Consider the following 25,081-nt stretch of genomic DNA (forward strand, 5'->3'; position numbering starts at 1 on the left):
CAACGAGTCTGGTTCATCTGCACACGGAGAGCATAGATAGACAGGAGGGTAGAAAGGCTTTAGACTGACACTGCAACACAGAGACACAGGTCAATATGGCAATGTACAAGACATTAGAGCACAGCCCGTCTGTCTGGAGGAAAGGAACAGAGGTGTGTGTGTGTGTGTTCCTGCATGTGTGTGTGTGTCTCTCTAAGCCCAACACCGGTTAGCAGAGGATGACTGATAGCCAAGACTTTAATTAATACAATCATCTCTTTTAAACAAAATGTTGCTTCGGGTTCCAAACAGGCAGACAAATTCATTCCCAAAATAAAGTAAACGTACCCAAATCATGAACCTCATTCACAATGTAAGATCGTACCCAAATCTTTTTTTAAAGATTAAAAACATTATCCTGTTTTACATCATGTCCCTGTCACATGACCACTGCTCACTCTAATGTAACAGTTTATTAAGACATTAGATCTATAATAATTACCCGGAGTGTTTACCTTAATACTGGGTTGGATGTTTTATTGAGTACTGTATTGACTGTTTACTGTATAGTGGCTGTATCGTGCCATGTTGAGCTGAGTGTTTCAAAGCAAAGCGTTTAGAAGAGTCAGTCTACATCCCCATGCCATTATATTACATTCACTGCATGGAACCTCAGCTTGGTCTATCAGCAGCCTTCTTCTTCATGAGGTCATATACGGATACTGTAATCCCAGCATGCTTTGCTTCAGCCTGCATTCTGTATTGGAATGTTGGTGAATAAACCGGCTCTTAGTTCTAGAATCGAAATAACTGCAGTTTGGTAGATAAATAAAAACCCAAATTTCACGCTGAATTCAAATAATCAGAGTTGCTTAGGCTATATTGTAACAACAATGACATTCAAGACCAAATCACTTTTTTTTCTCAATATTACTGTATATCGATAATTCGTTGAATAAGGCACACGATGCACAGATTGGGCTTAACTGGCCTAAAAATATGTATACTCATATTTATAATATGTACAGTATCTTGTCATTACCAGCATGACTTGGTAGGACACATTGGTAGATGTTGGTGTGATTGTACACTTGTCACTCACTGGGAAACTGCACACACACAACACTGCCTCTGGAACCAAAATGGCCACCAGAGAGCCAAAGTTCCCCCTAGACACTGATCTAAGATCAGTTATGGGTTTACCCTCTAAATGGTTAAGATTAGGTTTGAGAGAGGGCAAGCTGATCCTGCATCTGTACCTTGGGGCAACTACCACACAGAGAGCAGTGTGTGAACTCCCACAGGAGCACAGAGACTAACACTAGTGACAGACATGCAGTTGGCAGGTGAGACAGGTGAGACAGACAGACAGACAGACAGACATGTTACAGAACGCCATTTCAACCTCACAGAACAAAACCCATTGGTGTTGCATAAAATGTTTACATCTTTCATTTCTGAATAAAATAAAGAACATGTGAAAACCAAACCAAAACAACACCAGCATGTTGAAGTGGGTTGGATGAAATGTTTCTAAATACCACTCTGCTACATTGAAAGACTGGAGGAAAGGTCTCTGCAATTGCCACCAAACTAAAGCCAGTCTGTATCTGTATGTGACAGGAGAAGTGGAGTGTGTTATGTGCTATTTCAGTAACAGAGAGATACAGGACTCTGATGTCAGTGGAGCCTCTTCTAACAGTGCATTGACATGGTGGAGGACTGAATTGCATGGTCTGTACACACACACACACACACACACACACACACACACACACACACACACACACACACGTCAGGAGACAACGGCAGCTGTAGAATACAGACGCATAAGAGGACAAAATACACACAGCATACAGTACTCATCATAAACCAATAGCAATATACATTACTCATCATAAACCAATAGCAATATACATTACTCATCATAAACCAATAGCAGCAAACGTGTTTAGTAGATATCCCAGTGAGTTACAGAGGGTCCCTGTTAGGGTACGTAGGCAGCCAAGCCTTTCACCTCCCCAAACAAAGTGTGTGTGTATGTGTTCACTGTACATTGGGTTTTGCCCTCCAACTGACACACACTGATGTTCTCTGTTGCCTGCCTTCCTTCCTTCCTTCCTTCCTTCCTTCCTTCCTTCCTTCCTTCCTTCCTCCCCAGTCGTTATAGTTTAGTGAAACACCTCTAAAGGGACACTATGTTTACTGTGTCTCTTCTCTGCTCTCCCCCATCAGTCAGACAGATAAGATACAAACATTTATATCGTATTCCTCTCCTTGTTCAGTTCAGTCCAGTTCACATTTATGGGAAGACAGAGGGTGTCCCCCAAATGGCACCCTTATTCCCCGTATAGTGCACTAGGTTCAACCAGTCCTATGGGTTGTGGTCAAAAGTAGTTCACAACAAAGGGAATAGGGTTCCATTTGTGACACAGACAGACAGACAGACAGTGCTCAGTGACAGTGAGACATCAGACCCATTCTTCAAGTAGTTCTCTGAGTTAGACCTCGTACCGTCCACAGTCTGGATCATAGGGCCAGGCTACACACTGGGGGCCACACTAGTCCCCTACAGGACCCCTACACATACTGGAGAGCCACAGACACCCCATCTACCCCCACCCTGCCTTATATCCTGGGGCTGGGCTGGGGTTAGTGAGTCAGGGTCAGGGGTCAGGGTTAGAGTAGACAGACCAGTGTGTTGTGAGATGGAGAGAAACATGGAGCCACAAGACAAGACACAGAACTCCACGTCACATTTTTCGCCACTGGTGTGATATTCCCTTTTTAGAGTGAAAGAATGAATGTGCCTATCATTCCATGGGGAACACACCCCGACACACACACACACACCCGGTCCTACTCCCTCCCTAAGTCTTCTCACAACTAGTCTGGCCCTAGAGCACACTCAGTAGAGGCCCTGCCCTGTCCCAGTTAGTACACTTGGTAGTACACTCCATAGTGTCTATAGTGTCCTAGTAGCTGTACTTGTTGACCACCCTCATCTGAGGAGTCTGTGGGGTGAAGGCGTTGGGTTTAGGGGGGACGTCAGGCTTTAGGGACGGTGTCCGTTTAAGCCCCTGGCGGGGGAGCGAGCAGTGCCCACTGTAGCTGCTCTGGCGGGACAGGGAGGGGGGGTGGGGGTGTTGATGGGGGGAGTGGAGCCCCCCCTGGGAGTCCAGTCTGGAGGGAGGGGTGGGGGGCATGTACCCCCCTCTGTTCATACTGTGTTGGCGGGACAACGACACCCCCATACTGACCCCGTTAGGAGAGGTGGAGGTGAGGGAGTGTCTGTGGGAGGAGCTCCTGTGATGAGAGCCGTACCTCCTCTCCAGGGTGCCGCTCATGCTTCCTCCCATACCCAGGCTGCCTGTGGGGGAGCTGGGGGTGGAGGGCAGGGGGACGTCCACCCTCTTGGTGGGGCTGTGCCTGGGCAAGGAGGAGGAGGAGGAGGGGGAGTAGAGAGAGGCCTCTCGGCTGGGGACCTTGGGGGGAACCTCAGTGATGTCCCCTAGAGGCTCCAGCATCAGGTGTTGCCTGCTGGGTCGGGGTGCTGAGCCGGCCCCCTCCTGGAGGATAGCCTTAGAGCTAGCATTAGCCGTGTTAGCATCGTTCAGGTGTTTCAGCAAGTCGTTCAGAGTGTTCCTGGCATCCAGTGACCTCTTCTGCTCCTTCCTGCTTCCTTTAGAATGAGGGGGCGTGGCCTGCAGGTGTTCCATGTTCTGAGGCTTCCTGTCCAGGGTGCGAGGCGGCGTAACGTCATCGGCCGGGTTTCCATGGTAACCACTGCGGTATTCGTGCGTGGCGTTGGGAAGGACGACGGCGCTAGGGATGTGGGGGTGTCCCAGCGCAGGGTGGGGGTGTGGCTGGGGGTGAGGAGGGGGGGAGGAACTGGGGTGGAATTGGGGACTCTTGGCGATGGAGGAGGTAGAGTTGGAGCTCTTCCTGGATCCATTGATCTTCCCGTGGTGATTGGCTCGCTCCCACTGGTTCCTGATTGGCTGCAGGCCTTTCTGCTGCAGCACAGGGGTAGACTCGGGGGTGGGCAGGGCGGCCAGCTCGGGGGGCTGACAGCCGTCCCGGAGGATCATGGTCTTGGTGTCTCCATTAGGCGTCAGGTCCTTACCACTGCTCAGCAGGTTGGTGTACAGCTTGGGACAGTCCAGACCTGGCTGGTACTCCTGGAGACAAGACAGGACAGGAAGACAGAAGAGAGGGCTTTGTTCATTTGGTTCCTCCAGCCAACACATACCATACATACATACATATATACATACAGTGCCATCGGAAAGTATTCAGACCCCTTTACTTTTTCCACATTTTGTTACGTTACAGCCTTATTCTAAAATTGATAAAATAAAATAAAATCCTCAGCAATCTACACACAATAACAAAGTGAAAACAGGTTTTTAGACAATTACAAATTAAAAACAGAAAAACCTTATTTACATAAGTATTCAGACCCTTTGCTATGAGACTTGAAATTGAGCTCAGGTGCATTGTTTCCATTGATCATCCTTGAGATGTTTCTACAACTTGATTGGAGTCTGTGGTAAATTTACCCGTGGTAAATTCAATTGATTGGACATGATTTGGAAAGGCACACACCTGTCTATATAAGGTCCCACAGTTGACAGTGCATGTCAGAGCAAAAACCCAAGCCATGAGGTCGAAGGAATTGTCCGTAGAGCACCGAGACAGGATTGTGTCGAGGCACAGATCTGGGGAAGGGTACCAAAACATTTCTGCAGCATGGAAGGTCCCCAAGAACACAGTGGCCTCCATCATTCTTAAATGGAAGAAGTTTGGAACCACCAAGACTCTTACTAGAGCTGGCCGCCTGGCCAAACTGAGCAATCGGGGGTGAAGGGCCTTGATCAGGGAGGTGACCAAGAACCCGATGGTCACTCTGACAGAGCTCTAGAGTTCCTATGTGGAGATGGGAGAACCTTCCAGAAGGACAACTATCTCTGCAGCACTCCACCAATCAGGCCTTTATGGTAGAGTGGCCAGACGGAAGCCACTCCTCAGTAAAAGGCACATGACAGCCCGCTTGGAGTTTGCCAAAAGGCACCTAAAGACTCTCAGACCATGAGAAACAAGATTCTCTGGTCTGATGAAACCAAAATTGAACTCTTTGGCCTGAATGCCAAGCGTCACGTCTGGAGGAAACCTGGCACCATCCCTACGGAGAAGCATGGTGGTGGCAGAATCATGCTGTGGGGATGTTTTTCAGCGGCAGGGACTGGGAGACTAGTCAGGATCGAGGGAAAGATGAACGGAGCAAAGTACAGAGAGATCCTTGATGAAAACCTGCTCCAGAGCTCTCAGGACCTCAGACTGGGGTGAAGGTTCACCTTCCAACAGGACAACGACCCTAAGCACACAGCCAAGACAACGCAGGAGTGGCATAGGAAAAGTCTCTGAATGTCCTTGAGTGGCCCAGCCAGAGCCCGGACTTAAACCTGATCGAACATCTCTGGAGAGACCTGAAAATAGCTGTGCAGCGACACTCCCCATCCAACCTGACAGAGCTTGAGAGGATCTGCAGAGAAGAATGGGAGAAACTCCCCAAATACAGGTGTGCCAAGCTTGTAGCGTCATACCCAAGAAGACTTGAGGCTGTAATCGCTGCCAAATGTGCTTCAACAAAGTATATGAGTAAAGGGTCTGAATACTTATGTAAATGTAATATTTAAGTTTTTTATTTTTAATAAATAAGCAACCATTTCTAAAAACCCTTTTTTTTCTTTGTCATTATGGGGTATTGTGCATAGATTGATGAGGGAAAAAACCGATGTAATCGATTTTAGAATAAGGCTGTAACCTAACAAAATGTGGTAAAAGCCAAGGGGTCTGAATACTTTCCGAAGGCACTGTAAATGTTCTATCCAGGTGTGAATTACAAGGGAGCCAGGGGGGGCTCAGCTACCATGAATGAGACAATAGCTCCCCTAAATGAAACAAAAGTCCAACTTTGGGGGGGGGGTCTCTAAATAATGCTAATTTAACCATTCTCCTATTTGTTTAAAATGCAGTGGTAAATATGTTTTACAGTGGTAAATATGAAAATAAAAGTTTACAAATTAATCGAACACCCCCACCTCTCTGTCGTGGTTTAAACCATTTATTTCTCCGTGGTTGCACAAACCGTGGCTGCACAAACCGTCTCCCTGTCCACAGCACTGTCCACTCAGTAGTGCTGAATTTCAGCCTCAGCTGAGCTCCTTTAAACGCATAGATTTTTCTTTGTACTTGCTCATTTTCGCCATGTGTTTGCCATGTGCCCTTGATAAAAATAGCCTTTGCCTTTATTCCAATGCATTAAATGTCTCTGTTCATTCATCATTGTTTGCTTTTGTCAGTCAGCTGTTTAGGTGCGCGCGGGTATTGGTGGTCTCTGTGCCGTCCGTGACCACAAGTAGACCATTTATTTAGCTTGATTATTTTCTATCAATATTTGTTTTCTTGCCTGGATCCACTGATGATTGTCTCCAATATCACTAGACAACTAGCCTACAGCTAAACACCAATGCGCATCCAATCCAGCCAACATGAATGACAGTAGGCCTATAGTAGAGTCTTTAGAAGCATTCGATTTGGCAATGGCATAGGACTACATTATTTTGGATAATGACAATTTACGTAGCCATGATTACACTTACAGTGCTTTTTCAGAGATCTCCAAGATCCAGGAATAGTACAGGGTTTAAGTTCAATGTTCTAAATCAATTGTTAAATGCTGAAGAATTACAAATAGCACGGTCATAAATGTCATTAAATGTAAGGAAAGAAAGGTTGTCGTTTATTTCACACGATCTGTGAAGACTCCAAGCATTCATGTCTTGAATTATGGACAACTCATGAACTATGGTGTAACCATGTTTTGATTCAACTTGTGTATTATATTGAATGTAGGCTACCTGTTCTGTGTGTGTTCATGTGTGTAAAATGGCCTCGGCTGAGAGGGTAGGCATAGGCCTAGTGGAGGGTAAATGCAACTAAATGCAGTTGACCCTCCTTTTTCAGAAAAATCCATTGAAAGGACCGGCAATCAGAGTTTACCCACCAATTTTTTTACCACTACATCACTGGCTACCGGTAGTCCTATTTGAAGTTCATGTTAATAGAGCCCCACAGTGGAGATGTCATAAATGTACCTACATTTTAGCAGACACTCTTATTCAGAGCGACTTACAGTTAGTGAGTGCATACATTTTTCATACTGGCCCCCCGTGGGAATCGAACCCACAATCCTGGCGTTGCAAGCGCCATGCTCTACCAACTGAGCTACAGGAGGCTTAATACCCATAAAACCTAGCGGTCATACAGGGAAATGGTTCCAATCGTTTTTCCACCATTCATTTTTCCCATAGGGGATTTTAGAAACACGTATCTCCTGAATGGCGCAGTGGTCTAAGGCACTGCATCGTAGTGCTAGCTGTACCACTAGAGATCCTGGTTCGAATCCAGGCTCTGTCGTAGCCGGCCGCGACCGGGAGACCCATGGGGCGGCGCACAAATTGGCCCAGCGTCGTCCAGGGTACGGGAGGGAAAGGCCGGCAGGGATGTAGCTCAGTTGGTAGAGCATGGCGTTTGCAACGCCAGGGTTGTGGGTTCGATTCCCACGGGGGGCCAGTATGAATAAATAATAATAGTAAATAATGTATGCACTCACTAACTGTAAGTCGCTCTGGATAAGAGCGTCTGCTAAATGACGTAAATGTTAAAGTAAGGGCTGTGTTTTGTGTAGGCTTACCCTGGCGTGACATTTTGATATCCATGTAAATCTCTCTCAGACAAGGTGACTTTTATCAATATATTCGGCTCTATTTACTCTTACATTCACATTCTAAAACGCTAATTAGCATAAACATCATGCAAGACTACAAATCCCTGCAAGCTCCTGCACATCATCTCTAGCTGACACCTTTGCTAACAGGTATTGTGTCAATTTAAAACGTGCACAAGACAGTTTACAGAATTGTCAATTTAAAGAAATGTAGCCAATTTATTCATTGCTACATTTAGCTAACATTAGATAGTTAATCCAGAGATTCTTACCTTTGCCTCAATTCGGCAGTCTCGTCCAGATCATCATGGCATTTGTAGTTCTTTATGATAGCCACATTAGCAGCTAATTAGCGTTTCATTTTGGGGGGATAAATACAGGCAACTATATTGATAAAAATCACCTTGTCCTAGAGAGATTTATACGGTTATCAAAACGTCACACCAGGGTAAGCCTACACGAAACAAAGCCCTTATTTTAAGTGTTTCTAAAATCCCCTATCGGAAAAATGAATGGTGGAGTGGACGAACATGCACAGGTAGCCTACATTTTGAAGTGATTTGTTTGACAATCAGATGAAAGCATAATGACTGGTTGTGTTCATGCCACATTAAAAGGTAGTTCATTTTTTACCCTAAAATGATGTCTTTATTATTAAGCCCCCAAAAAAAGTAGAGACCCCCCCCCCTCCCGAATGTCACAGTGTAATTCGCACTCTGCTTCTATCTATCTACATAAGACACAAGACAATGTCAATCAGTAACACTCTGTTACTGAATAATGTGTTGACTCTTAAATTGCAATCTGTATTCAGGTCTCCAGGTTACCTTGACAGGACTGTCGAAGAGCCCGTTGAGTTTAGCGAAGGATCCGGTGGAGTCGCTGCAGGAGGGGGCTGACTCTGCGTCTTTGTGGGCGTGCCGGGGCTTGTGGCGGAGGAAGGAGTCTCTGTAGCAGAAGACCACCAGGCCTGCCACTAGCGCCCCCAGGAGGAAGGCAGCCAACACACAGCTGATCAGGATATTCATGTGGACCATCTGATTGGCTTCTCCCGCCTGGATCTCCCACACACCTGAAGTCACACACCCCATTGGTTAACGAACACCCCGACACAGCCAATCATAGCTCTACACCACACCTCTATAGCAGGTGAGTCTGTGTGTGTTTGTGGACACTCAGTCATGCATGGTTTCTCTGCTTTTCCCCTTAAAGGTATTCTGTCCGCTATCCAACAGGGATTTTAACGTTACCAAAACCATTCAGATTGGCTTCCACTCTCGTCATTCTTAAATTGTAAATACATGGTGAAAATGGTTAGGATCCCACAACCAGTCCGGTGATGTAAGCCAATCTAGAAGAAGTAGTGGTATGTTAGTTTGAAGAGGAAGAATTGAAGTGTTGCTTTTTTCCTACCAAATGTCAAACATTTGTCCAGATAAAAAGGAGGGTTAGTGCCTAACTAGGACAGAGATAGACTTGTTCTCCCAATATCAGAAAGACAATGAACCATTGACTCTCCAGCGTTGTCAAAGGGAAGAGGATTGTAGTTTGTCCTTGGTGAGGCTGTTCTGTTTCTAGACTGCAGCTTTGTTAGTAACCACAGACATGGAAGAGTTAGTCATCCACAGAGCAGGAGAGAGACAGAGAGATGTCCTGGAGCAGGAGGGGTTAATGGACAGGCCTGGGACATGCTCTAACTCCTAACTCCCAGGGTTAACCCTTTACACCCAGGAACAGGGTTAACCTTAAACTGTACCAGCCAGGGTTATAGGGTCTACTGGCAGAGAGAGAAACGAGGGTCAAAGAAAAGAGTCTGAAGAAAGAATATAGAAGTACAGAAGGTTTGAAGATAAGATTTGAAAGAATTGTTTAATATGGGAGAAAATATTTTCACCATGTAGAAAATCATTATAATCATGACAATAAACCAATGAATAAATCAAAATACATGAAGTTGGATGAAATATAAATCATAACAAAATCAGAGAAAGAAAAATGTAATCTGCTATATCAGCTGATGGTAATCTCAAATACCTGCCACTGTGTGTGTGTGAATACTGCCCCTGTGTCTGTGTGAATACTGCCCCTGTGTGTGTGTGTATGAAGTGTGTCTGTATGTATGAGTATGTGTGTGTATGGTGTAGCAGCTATGGGACAGTCAGGGTTCCATACAGCATGGTAGCAGCAGTTCTCTCTCTCTCTGCTAGGCCTTACCCTCTAGGCCCCCTGGGAGTGACTCTAGTGAATGGGAGGTGGCCGGGTCATCCTGCTGCACAAACCCTGAGCCATACAGATCTGGAGAACCAGCCCCAGGCCCCAACCCAGGCCCTTCCCCGGGACCAAGCCCAGGATGGGGGCTCAGGGTGGGGGTGAGTACTGGGGGTACTGGGGGGTGTATTGGCCCACTGGGCTGGTCTGTGACTGACGTAGATGACAACTCCATGTCTGTGGTGACAAACAAAGTGTTAACACGGTGTGTAGACATGAGGCCAGCAGGCTGTTAGCTTACATCCTGGTTAGTAGGCATGGGTTGGTATGTGTACGCACGTATGGGTTAGTTTACGCAACATAATAGGTTTTATGTTTTATGATAATGCTGTTTGAAAAAAATAATACATATTTTCTGATTCAAGAGCTATTTTATTTATCATAAACAGTAATAGAAATACAATTGTAAGATTCATTTTGTTGAGACAGGATACAGTTTGAAAGGGGAAAAGGGTGAGAGTTGTCTTAGGAAGGTCTCTGGTACACAGCAGCGATGATGTCATAGCAGTGATGACGTCAGAAGAGGGAGGGGCCGAGTGAGCATGCAGGAAGTAAACAGGAAGTGATGCGTGAGGAAGAAGAAGTGAGGAAGTGAGTCAGTGCAGCGGTGAGATGGAGATCTCTGACGTGACCCAGTGATGTTGTTGTTTGTTGTGATGATGATGAAAGTGAAGATAAAAAGGTGTTGAAGATGAGGTGTGTTAAGAAGATGAAGAGTGAGTAGCGTTGAAGGAAGGAAGGAGAGAGGGGTTCGGAGAAGCTGAACTCAAGGAAAGAAAGAAACCAGCGGAGTAAAAGATCCAACTAACCAGAGGTCGGGTCACCAAATGATTTGTGATCTGGCGCTGATGTAGTGGCCAAAAACACTAAAACAATTAGAGGAACAAGAAATCAGTATAAAGGAACCCTAAAGTAAAGTCCCAAAACAAAAGAAGGCCCTGATAACTAAGACTGTAGTTCTTCTTAATCAAATGATAAAAAGCTAAAGGCTGAGTAGGCCTGTTGCTCCCAGTCTTGTCTAGACTGGAGTAGAGACAGGTATGTATGGCCTCTATCCCCTGTTCTAGTTCTATGGTTCAGCCTGGTGTGTCTCCTATAGCAGCACTGTCTTAGTACTGCTACTGCTACTGGTAGAGCACGTCTATGTTTCTTCCCTCCAGGTAGGTAGCATTAGTAACAGGTGGCCTGGTGTGTACAGTATCTGGATGTACAGTAGATGTGTGTGTTAATATTGAACATAGAACCATGTAGGGAGGGTTACTGATTGGTGTGTTGGTATGGTGTGGTTACTGGTGTTAGTGGTAGTGTGTTACTGGTTGGTTGTGCAGACTGATGGTGTGTGACAGGGAGAGAGAGAGAGAAAGAGCTGGATTGGTATGAATGGGAGGGGCTCACCATGGCAGTCTCCCAGTTGAACCGTGTTCCCAAACTCTACATCCTGCTCATAACCAGACCTGAGAGAGAGAGAGAGAGAGAGAGAGGAGAGAGAGAGGAGAGAGAGAGAGAGAGAGAGAGAGAGAGAGAGAGAGAGAGAGAGAGAGAGAGAGAGAGAGAGAGAGAGAGAGAGAGAGAGATTAGAGCAGAGAACAAAACCCCTCTAACATCAACATTTCCTTTTAAATGGATTGAGATGTAGCCTATATGAAGTCTAGCTACTTCTGAAGCCCATGTTGTGCCCTGCAAATACATTTGTTTATTATAAAAACCTAAAATGTTGATACAAATACCTGTCATTGAAATGAAAAAGTCATTTTGTGGAATATAAGGTTTCTACATTATGTAAAAGCACTATTTTCGTATTGAGATGCATTACATTGAAAATTGTACACTGTCTCTTTAAGAGTGTTTGTGATGATGAAATGCAAGACATCTCATTCAAATCATATAACATTTTATTGGTCGCATACACATATTTAGGAGGTGTTATTGCGGGTCTAGAGAAATGCTTGTGCAATTTATTGTGCCATTCATTCATTGATCATTGATTCCCTGAAGAAGCTATCCCTTTCTATGTTTGGATATACAGGTAAAGTTAGCAGGTTGTTAGCTAGCTAGCTAATGAGCTAACAAACATGACTGAACAAGGTGTAAAACAAATGCGGCCCGCGAGTAGTTTTAGAACGGCCCGCGACATGGTTTATGAATGTAAAATGCGGCCGCCGTTTTGCCAGTAATATGGGTCAAACCTTTTGAACTGTTTGGGCTAAAAACAAGCAGTTTTCGCTGTATTAATGGTGCAAGCATGATGCTAACTAATCTGCGCTCAGGAAACAACAGTACAGCGAAGCCTTATCATTACAAACATTATTATTAAAATGAATTAAAAAACAAATATTGGATTTGTTTTGGTCGCACAGCAAAAATGTTTGTTGCATATGCGACCAAATTGGTCACACTTTAGAGCCCTGAGTATCCATACTATTTAGTATTGTAATACTTGGTACTCACAGAACTCCAGGCAGGATCCTCTCACAGGCTCCATGAGGCATCCAGCCACAATATGGGTCCCTGGATGCTATACAAGACCTAGGGGAGAAACACAACACAGGGTTAACATATATCTGTAAATATACAGTTCACCATACAGGGTTAAATAGGCAGCACCAGTTAACCTCTGTCTGGCTGTATATTAACCAGTGTGCTGCAGGTGTTCTCAATGTTTATAACATGTAGATAGAGAAAAACACATCAATAAACCTACAAATCTGTGACCAGGCACAGCATAAAGTAACCTTTGAGTGGAGTGTGTGCACGTTTCTGAATGTGTGTGTGAGTCTGAGTCTGAGTGCACGAGTGTGTGTCAGTGTGGTGACTCACTTGTGGCAGTTAGTGTGTCGCTCACAGCGGCTGAGAGGCATGCGAACCACACAGCTGGAGAAAGCTACGTACACACTGTGTGTGTCTCTGTCAACATGGAGCGACAAAATACGCCTGTCATCCTCACTGTTAGACAGACACCTGGGAGACAGAGAGAAAAGAAGAATGGGAGGAGAGGGGTTGGGAGAGGAGAGGGAGTAGGGGAGAGCGAGAAAGGGAGGGTGGTGGAGGGGGGAGATGGAGAGGAGAGTCAGAAATCAGATTACAGGTTACTTGAACAGTTGTTTATCAGATAGGCCTGTCTACTGTTTCACTCTCCAGATGTAATCACAGTGGCACTGTTTAGCCCTGATACCCTTACTGACAGGAGAGACTGAGAGGAAGACAGAGGAGAGAGAGAGACAGAGGAAGACAGAGGAGAGATAGAGACAGAGGAAGATGGAGACAGAGAGAGAGACAGAGGAAGACAGAGGAGAGAGAGAGACAGAGGAAGATGGAGAGAGAGAGAGAGACAGGGGAAGACAGAGGAGAGAGAGTTAGACAGAGGAGAGAGAGAGACAGAGGAAGATGGAGACAGAGAGAGAGAGACAGAGGAAGACAAAGGAGAGAGAGAGAGAGAGAGGAAGACAGAGAGAGAGAGACAGAGGAGGAGAGCGAGAGAGAGAGGAAGAGAGAGGAGAGACTGAGACGGTGAGAGACAAACAGAGAGACATTGAGAGGCACACAGAGGGAAAGAGAAAGAAAACACAGAGTGAGAGATAAGAGACCAAAAAAAGAGAAAGACAGAGACTAAGAGAGAGACGCAAAGAGTAAGAGAGAGACAGTGAAAGACAGAGACTAAGAGAGAGAGACAGAGACTAACATAGAGAGACATAGACTAAGAGAGAGACAGTGAGAGACAGAGACTAAGAGAGAGAGACAGTGAGAGACAGAGACTAAGATAGAGAGACAGTGAGAGACAGAGACTAAGAGAGAGAGACAGTGAGAGACAGAGACTAAGAGAGAGAGACAGTGAGAGACAGAGACTAAGAAAGAGACAGTGAGAGACAGAGACTAAGAGAGAGAGACAGTGAGAAACGTGTAGTGAGTGTTCCGTACTTGGCTCTGTTGAACAGGTCAATCTCCTCCAATAGGATGCTGTCGTCGAAGGACAGAGGGGAAGTCTTGGCTAGAACCTTCAGCACCACGCCCGCCTCTGAACCAATGAACAGCACCGTGTAGTTACCATGGGGACCAGCCGCGTTGTCCACCGCCAGGGCTGTCAGCCTGTACCTAGAGAGACAGGGACAAGACAGGAGTACAGTCAGACTTCAGTAGGAATTATCAAGCCGGTATTTAAAGGCCCTCCTGTTGATCTACAAATGTGCATTTTTACTTGTTTTTGTTGAGTGTATGAAACCAAATGATTGTCCTTACAGTAGAATGGTGTGTTTGTCTTACGGTAACCCGGGAATTCCGATCACTCAAGCAACTCTTATGGTGTGTGTGTGTTTGTGTGTCCTTACCTGACGCGTGTCTTGGTGAACCAGGGCTCGTCTCCTATGTTAGGCACGGAGGCGTCCATGAGGGGGTGGGACTTGATGAAGAGGAGAGTCTCATCAGGGAACTCTATAGTGGTCTTATAGGACTCAGCCTGGCCATGACCCGCACAGCAGCCTGGCCTGGAGACATAGGGGTCAGAGAGGGGTCAAAGGTCAACACAGGTCACACATGAGCCCAGCTACCATCACCCTGTAGGGACTAATAAAGTTTACTCTATTGAATTTAACTGAGGAGAGGGGTTAGGGAATGAGAGAGGAGCAGAAGCCTGTCAGGTCAACAAAGAGACGTGCTGCTGTATCATTGTAAACATGAAGTGATAATAGAGGACTATAATCAGATGTTTGTTAATTATTTACCACGATAATGAGCAGCTCTGTGGACTTTTTGTGGGGCCAGAGAGCTGAGCTACGTGTGTGTGTGAATGGCCGTATGCAGGTTAAATATGCAACGTGTCTAATTATCTAGATTAATTATTTACTGCTAATAACCACCAGCTGTGTGTGTGTGTGTGTGTGTGTGTGTGTGTGTGTGTGTGTGTGTGTGTGTGTGTGTGTGTGTGTGTGTGCGTGCGGTCATAGACCATGTCTCTCTTGTTAAAGAGGGTTTATCTCAATGAGACCTAAACTCAAGGATATAGTGACAATAAAGCTCTGCACAGCCTGGCATCATAAACTGAAGGGAGGGGTCATGTACCTGTTGTTGTGCAGACTGACATACACTTACTGAGACATACTGGGTTAGGGTTAGAGGTAGGGATAGACACTGACATACTGTAGGTATAGTACCTGGGATTGGGTTAGAGACTGTCATACCTGGCTTGAAACTTGAGACTGACATACCTGGTTTTGGGTTATGGTTAGGGTAAAGGTACATACCTGGGTTTGGGTTAGGGTAAAGGTACATACCTGGGATAGGGTAAAGGTACAGGTACATACCTGGGTTAGGGTAAAGGTACAGGTACATACCTGGGTTTGGGTTAGGGTAAAGGTACAGGTACAGTACATACCTGGGTTAGGGTAAAGGTACAGGTACATACCTGGGTTTGGGCAGTCTCTCCTCTGGGAAGGCGGTCCAGACAGAGTCAGGTGTTTTCTGTTCTTTAAATCGTCCTCTGAACACCTTCTCTATGTCATCCATGGAGAACGCACACACTGCAGACCCTGGGATACTGAAGAGAGGAACACAACCACACACTGTTACACAACTACTATTAACTAGATATGGAGAAAACACACACCCCAAGAGATTCACAATAACAACACATCTATTACACCAATATTACAAAGAGTGTATCCCAAATGGCACCCTATTCCCCATATAGTGCACCACTTTTGACCAGAGCCCTATGCTCCCTAGTCAAAAGTAGTGCACTATAAAGAGAACAGGGTGCCATTTGGGATACACTCTCAGTGTGTCCATCCTTACCTGTTCATCTGTGTAGTGAAGACTCCCACCACAGAAGGAACTCCGTTGATGTTGATGATGTCAGTGATGGACTGTAGAACATCGAAGTAGAAGAAGGATTCTCCGGGAACAGAACAGTTGAGTCTGGCCTTGACGAAGGACGTCCAGTGTTTCTCCAACACACGCTGGGACCCGCCTACGTCGTTCTTACAGATACGAGCCACTCTGGAGTAGACCGCCTGGAGACGAAAGGGGGAGCAGGGGAGGGAGAGAAGAGAAAAAGTGAGACTCTGGAATCAACATCACTAAAACACTTCCACCCTCTAAATAATACATCTTCCTCATCCGGTGGCCTCACAGTGTGATGCACACTGACGCACACTGACGCTTATCCAGGACCTTGTGTCAGAGAGGACATTTGTTTGAAGCGCTCCGATTGAACAAACGCCTCACACACACACACACACACAACTCTTGACCCTAAACCTGATTCACACACACCTCTTGACCCTAAACCTGATTCACACACACCTCTTGACCCTAAACCTGATTCACACACACCTCTTGACCCAGTCTGATTAACCTAGAACTAGGAAAGAGCTGGGCTATAGGACTGGACTATATGATAGAGGCTGGGCTATAGGACTGGACTATATGATAGAGGCTGGGCTATAGGACTGGACTATATGATAGAGGCTGGGCTATAGGACTGGACTATATGATAGAGGCTGGGCTATAGGACTGGGCTATATGATAGAGGCTGGGCTATAGGACTGGACTATATGATAGAGGCTGGGCTATAGGAGTGGGCTATATGATAGGGGCTGGGCTATAGGACTGGACTATATGATAGAGGCTGGGCTATAGGACTGGACTATATGATAGGGGTGGGCTATAGGACTGGACTATATGATAGAGGCTGGGCTATAGGACTGGACTATATGACAGAGGCTGGGCTATAGGACTGGACTATATGATAGGGGTTGGGCTATAGGACTGGACTATATGATAGAGGCTGGGCTATAGCACTGGACTATATGATAGGGGCTGGGCTATAGGACTGGGCTATATGATAGAGGCTGGGCTATAGGACTGGACTATATGACAGAGGCTGGGCTATAGGACTGGACTATATGATAGGGGTTGGGCTATAGGAGTGGACTATATGATAGAGGCTGGGCTATAGGACTGGACTATATGATAGAGGCTGGGCTATAGGACTGGGACTGGGCTATATGATAGAGGCTGGGCTATAGGACTGGACTATATGATAGAGGCTGGGCTATAGGACTGGGACTGGGCTATATGATAGAGGCTAGGAGGAGAGTTATAGGTTTTACAGTGTTGCGGTAAATGAGGCTAGGACCAGGTAGACGTCTAAGAGTAGAAGTCTATGGTAGAAGTCTAGGGTAGAAGTCTAGGGTAGAAGTCTAGGGTAGAAGTCTAGGGTAGAAGTCTAGGGTAGAAGTCCAGGGCTGGGCTATAGGACAGGGTTGTGGGGGACTAGGGGTAGAGCTCTGGGTGAGTATTGTGGTTTAAATGAAGTGTGTGAAGCAGTCAGCAGAAACAGCTTTAATAATTGACCAGTGCAAAGCTCCATCTGCCCAGGTGTCATCCCAGGCCCATCAGCATTGACACACACACACACGTACGCCACGCACACACAGGGACATACACAAACACACACGCCAGCATTACTAGCGCTAAAATATTTATCAGCCCGCGGTTTCAGCCTGGCCGCCCATTCTCTGAATGATGCATCATGGGTAAATCTGAGGCCCGCGGCGGCTAAATCATACTAATAGCTGCAGAAAACATCCATTACCACCAAGGGTGTGTGTGTGTGTGTGTGTGTGTGTGTGTGAATCCTCTCCATGGGTAAAGGGTTTACATGTAAAGTAGTTTGACCTACAGTTCAGTCACTACCTTCTGTTGTACTCAGCACTTTTCTACAACACTATCTGTTGTCTGGTAATATAGTGTTTACTATTTATAATAAATACATATTTATAATACACAATGTTGTCTAGTAAACTGTGTGTGCACATATGTGTGCGTGTTTGCGTGTGTACGTATGTGTGTGCGTCTTACCTTGCCCAGGTTGTTGTGTTCCGCTGCGATCTCTCTGTAGAAGAAGTAGACGTAGTTCCCATAATCCACTGCATGCAGGAAATGGGGCTCTGGAAGAGAGAGGGGACAGAGGTTTTACATTGTCACGTCTCTTTTGTCTCTCCCTCCATTTCTACTTGTACCTCTTTCTATACATAACTATCTCTGTCCTCCCTTCAGACTCTCTCTGTCTCTCTCCAAACCATTTCTCCCTCTCTCTCTGTTCTCCTCCCCTCTCCCTCCTTCCCCACTTCTCTTTCTCTCTCCCTATTTCCCTCTCTCCCTCCATCCTGAATATTTCAGTGTTCCTGTAACAGCTGTGTGTGACAGAGTTGACCTAGATAGTCTGACAGAGTAGAGCTACAGGATGTCTTCACAGGACAGGGACATGGACAGAGACGGCTGCCACCACACACACACACACTGCTGTGTTTACCTTTCAGCCATTTGGAGTCGTATTTGATGGTCCTGAGGGCCGAGCCGTCACCCATACTACGGTAGATCACTGCGTCGCTCGCCAGGAAGTCAGCAACCGTCGCCGAGTACAGCTTCCCGTCTGAAACAACACACACACACAGGTCAGACAAACACATTGCATTCTGTCATACTGGACATGTCGATCTAGCACCCTAGTTCAAACTGTTTGTTTACACACTGACAATGTGGCACCTTATGAACCCTAGTTGCTATGGCCACAGTGTGTGTGTGTGTGTGTGTGTGTGTGTGTGTGTGTGTGTGTATGTGGTCATACCAGCGAACAGAGCGACGTTGGTCTGCTTGGCGTCAAACGGGCATCGTGCCAGTCCGCTGATTTCCTCCCCGTCAAACTCCAGGTTATCCAGCTACACACAAAGACACACGCGTCGTTAACAAAGACACACAGACTGCATAGTAAACAATTGGTGCTTATCGAGGCAGAGCAGGAGGGAGAGAGAACGTTTCTCACACACACACACTCTGCTGTTGTCTTACCCTGTAGTATCGGCACATGGGGTTGAAGCCATTAGTTCCACAGATGAACACCAGGTCATCATTTCTGGGAACCAGAACCTTGATGTAGTTATGACACTCATCCTGGAGGAGAAAGAGAGGGGCAGGGAGAGAGATGGGAAGGGAGAGAGAGAGAGAGATGGAAAGGGAGAGAGAGAGCGAGAGCGAGAGAGATGAGAGAGAGAGAGAGAGAGAGAGATGAGAGAGAGAGAGAGAGAGAGAGAGAGAGAGAGAGAGAGAGAGATGGGAAGAGAGAGAGAGATGGGAAGAGAGAGAGAGAGAGAGAGATGAGAAGGGAGAGAGAGATGGGGAGAGAGAGAGAGAGAGAGAGAGAGAGAGAGAGAGAGAGAGAGAGAGAGATGGGAAGGGAGAGAGAGATGGGAAGAAAGAGAGAGATGAGAAGGGAAAGAGATGAGAAGGGAGAGAGAGAGAGAGATAATATTACAAGGATGCCTGCTAAACCCATTTCGCTATAATGGAAGGTATAGCCAGTAATTAAAATGGTAGCTATAGCCAGTAGCTATAATGACAAGACATTATGAGGTGAGAGGTAAAGCCAAGGGTAGAGAGAGTCTATAGTAGACAGTAGAAAGGCAGTGTATAGTAATTATAGAAACATAGTATAATAATAAGTATAGTAAAGTCTTACTCTGTGTTTCCCCTTCATGGCACAGTTCTTTCTGTCTGCCTCGCCTGACCTCCATGTTAACTTCTGTAAACATGAACACACACACACACACACACACACACACATTTAGAAACACACACACATTGTGGCATGCACATTCAGGCAAGCACACACATACACTTTAGTATATGGGATTTCCTACACTGGACAACTTGTTACAGTTGTTGATAAGTCATTGATAATAATCTGCCCATTTTCTTTCATGTCATTACATGAAGATATAAGGGGGGGATCATAGCTATATTCAATCAAATTCACAAGTTGATTTAAAACCTGTTTAACCCTTTATCATGGTTGGCGTCTTGACGGATCTGTCCAAAATCATGTGACATAAAACATTACTTTTCTGTCCTTGCATTTATGGCAGTGTAAGTGTCGTTATATCATATCTTAAGCATGAATCTGTTAAATTAGACATTGAACTTTAACCCTGTAAGAATCCTGGATCTAGCTGTTGGACAGTTTTTTTGTATAGTGATCTCAGAAATGCAGTGTAACTACGTAACATTTCGTGTCTACTTTTGTTACGTGTTGAAAACAGTTTTTATGGGCACACAAATCCCAAATGATGTATGCGATTGCAAAATCGAATGCTTCTAACCGAAAGAGTCACCTTACCTTGATACTTAAAACCTAAATTGATACTGTCATTAACGTGGTTCTTCAATAATTATGCATAATACTTGTTGGATGCGCATTTGGTGTCCAGTTGATTAGTTACGCCGTGATATTTTCTTACATCATCTGATCCAGGAAGGAATTTTCGTCAAGTGATGAACGAACAGCTGTTGTGATAGTGCATGCGATGCAACAAGAGCCCAAGTGCTGGAAAACAGGTGTTTGCGAGAAATGTCAAGAATATTTTGGTGTCTCATTCGTTACACCAGTGAAGAAAGTTGTTCCTGGATCCACGTTGGATCTAATATCCCTATTGAATTGATGTTGATCACCTGTTGTTATCTGCTTGATTTACAGCAGGGTCTCATTAGATTTTAACAAAGAAAACATTAAGGTAATGAGTTCATGTTTTCATATGTTTTTGTACCGCGGATTGGACACTGAGTCTACTGTGCGCAACACCTAACGCTATTCCTATTCATTATTCCGGATATAATGACAACAAATGACATTCACAGTAGGATCTGGTAATGAAATAACATGACAAATACATTTTGTTTTCCATGTTATACCTGCAATTTTAAACAATACAAGGGGCTTGAAGTAACCTACTTGAACTTGAATTTGGAGCTCAGAAATTCAAGACCTGGAATAGGCCTACCTTGAAAATCAGACATTTCCTCAATCTGGTGCTTGAAAAGTCCTTGTAATTATTGTAGCCAATTTATAAGTTCTCCTGCTCCCTTATAATTATCTGTGATTTCATTTTGATCCGTTTTTGTGAGAGATGTGGTCACTTTCATTTGTTTCCCGCCGCTTCAATTGAAGGGTGTTGCTCTACTCTGTTGTGGAAAAACCATGTGCGGTTATTATGAGGCTCAGTTGGTAGAGCATTGCGCTTGCAGCACCAGGGTTGTGGGTTCGATTCCCACGGGGGACCAGTACAAGAAAAGTATGAAAATATATCAACTCACTACTGTAAGTCGCTCTGGATAAGAGCGCCTGTTAAATGACTAAAATGTAAACGACAACATCTGTTGGCTTCCCATACAAATTCTTCCATTAAAAAAGCAACCTGGTTTTTGGTCACTTTCTCATTTTTAAAAACAGCGATGGTGAGATTCAAATGGTGAGATTAAAGCTACCGCTATTCATGGCTTTATTATGTATCCCTGCGTAAGCCACATAGGCTACAGAAAAATGGCCATGCATGCATCCAATCTATTTACACATGAGGAACTGCATGAAACCATTTTGAAATTGGCCCCATTATTTTAGAAAGACCCATTTCCACTCTCATTTATAGCCTGTTAATTGTGTGATTGATGTGGTAGTGTTTTCTACAGAGGAATTGTGTGTAACTCTGTGATTAACTTGTGGTTAGACAGACTTACCCTGTAGGGAATGATCTCATTCCTGTAGGATTCTCGGAGACTCACTAGATACACCTGGTCTCTGCCAGCGATGAACAGTGTATCCTGTATCTTGGTCATCAGTTGGAAGTCCAGTCTGTGCTGTGACTCGTTCCCCGACAGACGACCTCGGAACACTGGGTACTGCCGCGAGACTGAAATACACATACACACACGTTAGTCAGAGATCACACACACACACGTACGTTTTCAGAGTGCTACACACACACACACACACACACACTCACTTCTCTGTTTCTCAGAGGGCCACACACTAGCAATCAGGTTATTGATTAAGCGTAAACATGTCGTGTGTTACAGATTTATAGAAATCTTTCAGTAATGTAATGCAGGCTGCTGATACAGCACGGTGGTGTGTGTGTGTGTGGACATGTTTAACTATACTTGACCAACTGGGGACATTTTGTTAGTCCCCACAAGGTCAAATGCTATTTCTAAGGGGGTTTAGGGTTAAGGTTAGAATTAGGTTTAGGGTTAGGAGCTAGGGTTAGGTTTAGGGAAAATAGGATTTTGAATGGGACTGACTTGTATGTCCCTACAAGGTTAGTTGTACAAGACTCTGTGTGTGTGTGTGTGTGTTGTGTGTGTGTGTGTTTGTGAGAGTTACGGTAGGCCAGCTCAGCAGTCTTTGTATTCCCTGTGTACATCACAGAGGAAGGGAATCTAGTTAATGCCTGAGCTGACGATGGACAGGATTGATTTTATACGGGGGCATACAATGTCTGATAAGTCAGCACATTACATTACCATGAAGACCTTACAGTACACCATCAATACACTGTTCACTGATACATGCAGGACAATGGGACACATAATTAATGACAACAGGGTGCGTGCAAGCGTGCGTGCATGTGTGTGCAGTATGTCTGTGTTTGTGTGTGTGTGTGTGTGTGTGTGTGTGTACTCACAGTGTGCGTCGACAATGTCCAGGGGTATACTATCCTCTGGGAAGCTGGCAGACAGGGTGTGTGTGGCTGTAGCTAGCAGTATGCTGAATAGAAGGCCTGCTCTCCAAACCATGACTGCTGCTTCTGGTCTGAGACCACTCCTTCCTGCCTGGTTCTCACCCAACAAGATGTTACCTGGAAACACAGAGATGATCAGTCATGAAATACAGAAATACACACATGGTCAGGAAAGTCTAGAACTAACAGAAGCTAACAGAATTCAGTATTGACACCAAATGTATATTTAAAATAATATTTTTCACTGTCATTTTCTGTAATCGCTCTCTATATCTCTCTCACACATACACACACACTCCATTTCTCTCTCCTTCTCACTCTCTGAACCCCTTTTACATGTAAACTGTTTTTACCAGGGACTATTGTACCAGGGTGTATTGTAGATCCGTTTGAATGTTTAGTGGTTTTAAGTTGAGATCATTTATGACATGAGCAGTACCTCGGATGACCTGATCAGCTACTGTGTGTCTGTCTGTGTGTCTGTCTGTGTCTGTCTGTGTGTGTGTGTATGTGTGTTTGTGTGTATGTGTGTGTATGTGGGAGTGGCAGCCGCCCTTTAGAGACGGCGTGTGTGTGCATTTTAATGAACGTCCAGTCAAATATTTATAAGACAAACAAATTATTAATGTGGACAGTCTGAATGGATATACACAATTTACCACTAAACAACACACACACACACACACACACAGGGGGATGGATTAGCCAGCAGCACACTGAGACACACACACACAAAAGTGTGCACACAAGCAGAATATCCCAGTGTACCACTGATAAGCACGCCATCTCTGTGCGCACACGGCCACACGCACACAAACCAGTATTGACACGTTTTCAATTAGCCCAAGGTCCACCTGCTTCAGAGCAGAGCTAGCTGGCAGCAGCCGGTGTGTCTGTCTGGCCAGCCCATTAGTATCTGATTGATCTAGTCAGGATGTACGCCTCACTAGGTTTATATACATGTTTACCTATATTAACTATTATACTAACTACAGCAGCCTCTATAGGTTAACACACCACAGCAGTTTACCTAAGGAACATTATATTACATCGACTTTAGATGTAAGGAATATTAGATGTCATCGTTAGAGCAGCACAGTTGACCAATGAGAATGATGATGTCTGCTGGGGGATCGGATGGAACAATCAACACACTGCAGGCTAAATCTACTCTTCCTGTCTGATACTGTTAGCTGGCTGAATACACACAGCCTTAGATCTATGGTATCTATCTGTCTGTTAGAGTGGCCTGAGGAGGGTTATATCACTGTGGTGATGACAGAGAGCAAGAGAGACAGAGAGAGAGACAGAGAGAGAGACAGAGAGAGAGACAGAGAGAGAGACAGAGAGAGAGACAGAGAGACAGAGAGACAGACAGAGAGAGAGACAGAGAGAGACAGAGAGAGAGACAGAGTGAGACAGAGAGAGAGACAGAGAGTGAGACAAAGAGTGAGACAGAGAGTGAGACAAAGAGTGAGACAGAGAGTGAGACAGAGAGTGAGACAGAGAGAGAGTCACACCAAGCAGTATGACTGGCAGTGATGCATCGCCAGCCACTATGGAAGTACGGATGCACTACTGCTGGGAGGAACCAGCCCAGCGCCAGCTGGCAGAGCAGAACTGCTCTTCTCTTCAATTAGTGGTGTTAGTGGAGAAATTAGAGTTCTGATGTTTCAGCAATCAGAGCATCAGAGCAGAAAGATCTCTCTGGTGATCTAACACACATAGATGAGGCTGGCTACAGGATATCCCATACACAAACGATTAACTGATCCATACCGAACAATTCATATATCTATACCGAATGATTCACAGGTCTATACCGAACAATTCACTGATCTGCAACTGCCAGCAATTTCATCCCTCACCCTAACCAGGGGAGAAGAGGAATCGATAGAGAGGAGAGGAGAAAGAGAGAAAAGTAGAGACAACAACATGGGGGGACATGCCGCTTTAGCTACTTAAAGGGATAATGTGAGATAGTGGCATTTAAAACCTTTTTCTACTTACCCAGAGTCAGATGAACTTATGGATACAAATGTTATGTCTCTGCATGCAGTTTGAAGGAAGTTAAAGGTACAGTGCCTTCAAAAACTATCCACACCCCTTTTTCCACGTTGTTGTGTTACAAAGTGGAATTAAAATGGATTGAATTGTCTTTTATTTAAATCAACAAATCTACACAGTACTCTGTAATGTCAAAGTGGAAGAAAAATTTGAACATCGTTTTTTTTTTAAATATGGAAAATATAACACTAATTAATATACAGTATGTTGATTAGATAAGTATTCAACCCCCTGAGTCATTATATGTTAGAATCACCTTTGGCAGCGATTACAGCTGTGAGTCTTCCTGGGTAAGTCTCTAAGAGCTTTGTTCACCTGGATTGTACAATATTTGCCCATTATTCTGTCAAGTTGGTTCTTGATCATTGCTAGACAGACATTTTCAAGTCTTACCATAGATTTTCAAGCC

General features: G+C 45.0%; 1 protein-coding gene across 2 annotated transcripts; it reads right to left on the bottom strand.

Moving 5' to 3' along the window:
* Window positions 1-2,895: 2,895 nt before the first annotated feature.
* On the bottom strand, window positions 2,896-22,660 carry LOC311111523 (semaphorin-6D-like; the record flags this gene model as incomplete). Of its 2 annotated transcripts, XM_084154257.1 has the most annotated exons (18): window positions 2,896-4,160; window positions 8,599-8,843; window positions 9,986-10,216; window positions 10,849-10,905; window positions 11,435-11,493; window positions 12,488-12,565; window positions 12,857-12,997; window positions 13,955-14,128; window positions 14,362-14,517; window positions 15,435-15,566; window positions 15,824-16,041; window positions 17,894-17,982; window positions 18,348-18,467; window positions 18,663-18,753; window positions 18,884-18,985; window positions 19,551-19,613; window positions 21,602-21,774; window positions 22,549-22,660. In XM_084154257.1, 18 exons carry the CDS (start codon window positions 22,658-22,660, stop codon window positions 2,955-2,957), a joined length of 3,447 nt encoding a protein of 1,148 aa, XP_084010383.1. In that variant the 3' UTR covers window positions 2,896-2,954. The 2 variants fall into 2 exon arrangements, with proteins under 2 accessions (XP_084010383.1, XP_084010384.1); XM_084154258.1 differs by lacking the exon at window positions 9,986-10,216.
* Window positions 22,661-25,081: the final 2,421 nt, after the last annotated feature.

Source organism: Coregonus lavaretus (assembly GCF_964263955.1).
Source record: "Coregonus lavaretus genome assembly, chromosome: 37".
In the NCBI taxonomy this organism is placed as follows: Eukaryota; Metazoa; Chordata; class Actinopteri; order Salmoniformes; family Salmonidae; genus Coregonus; species Coregonus lavaretus.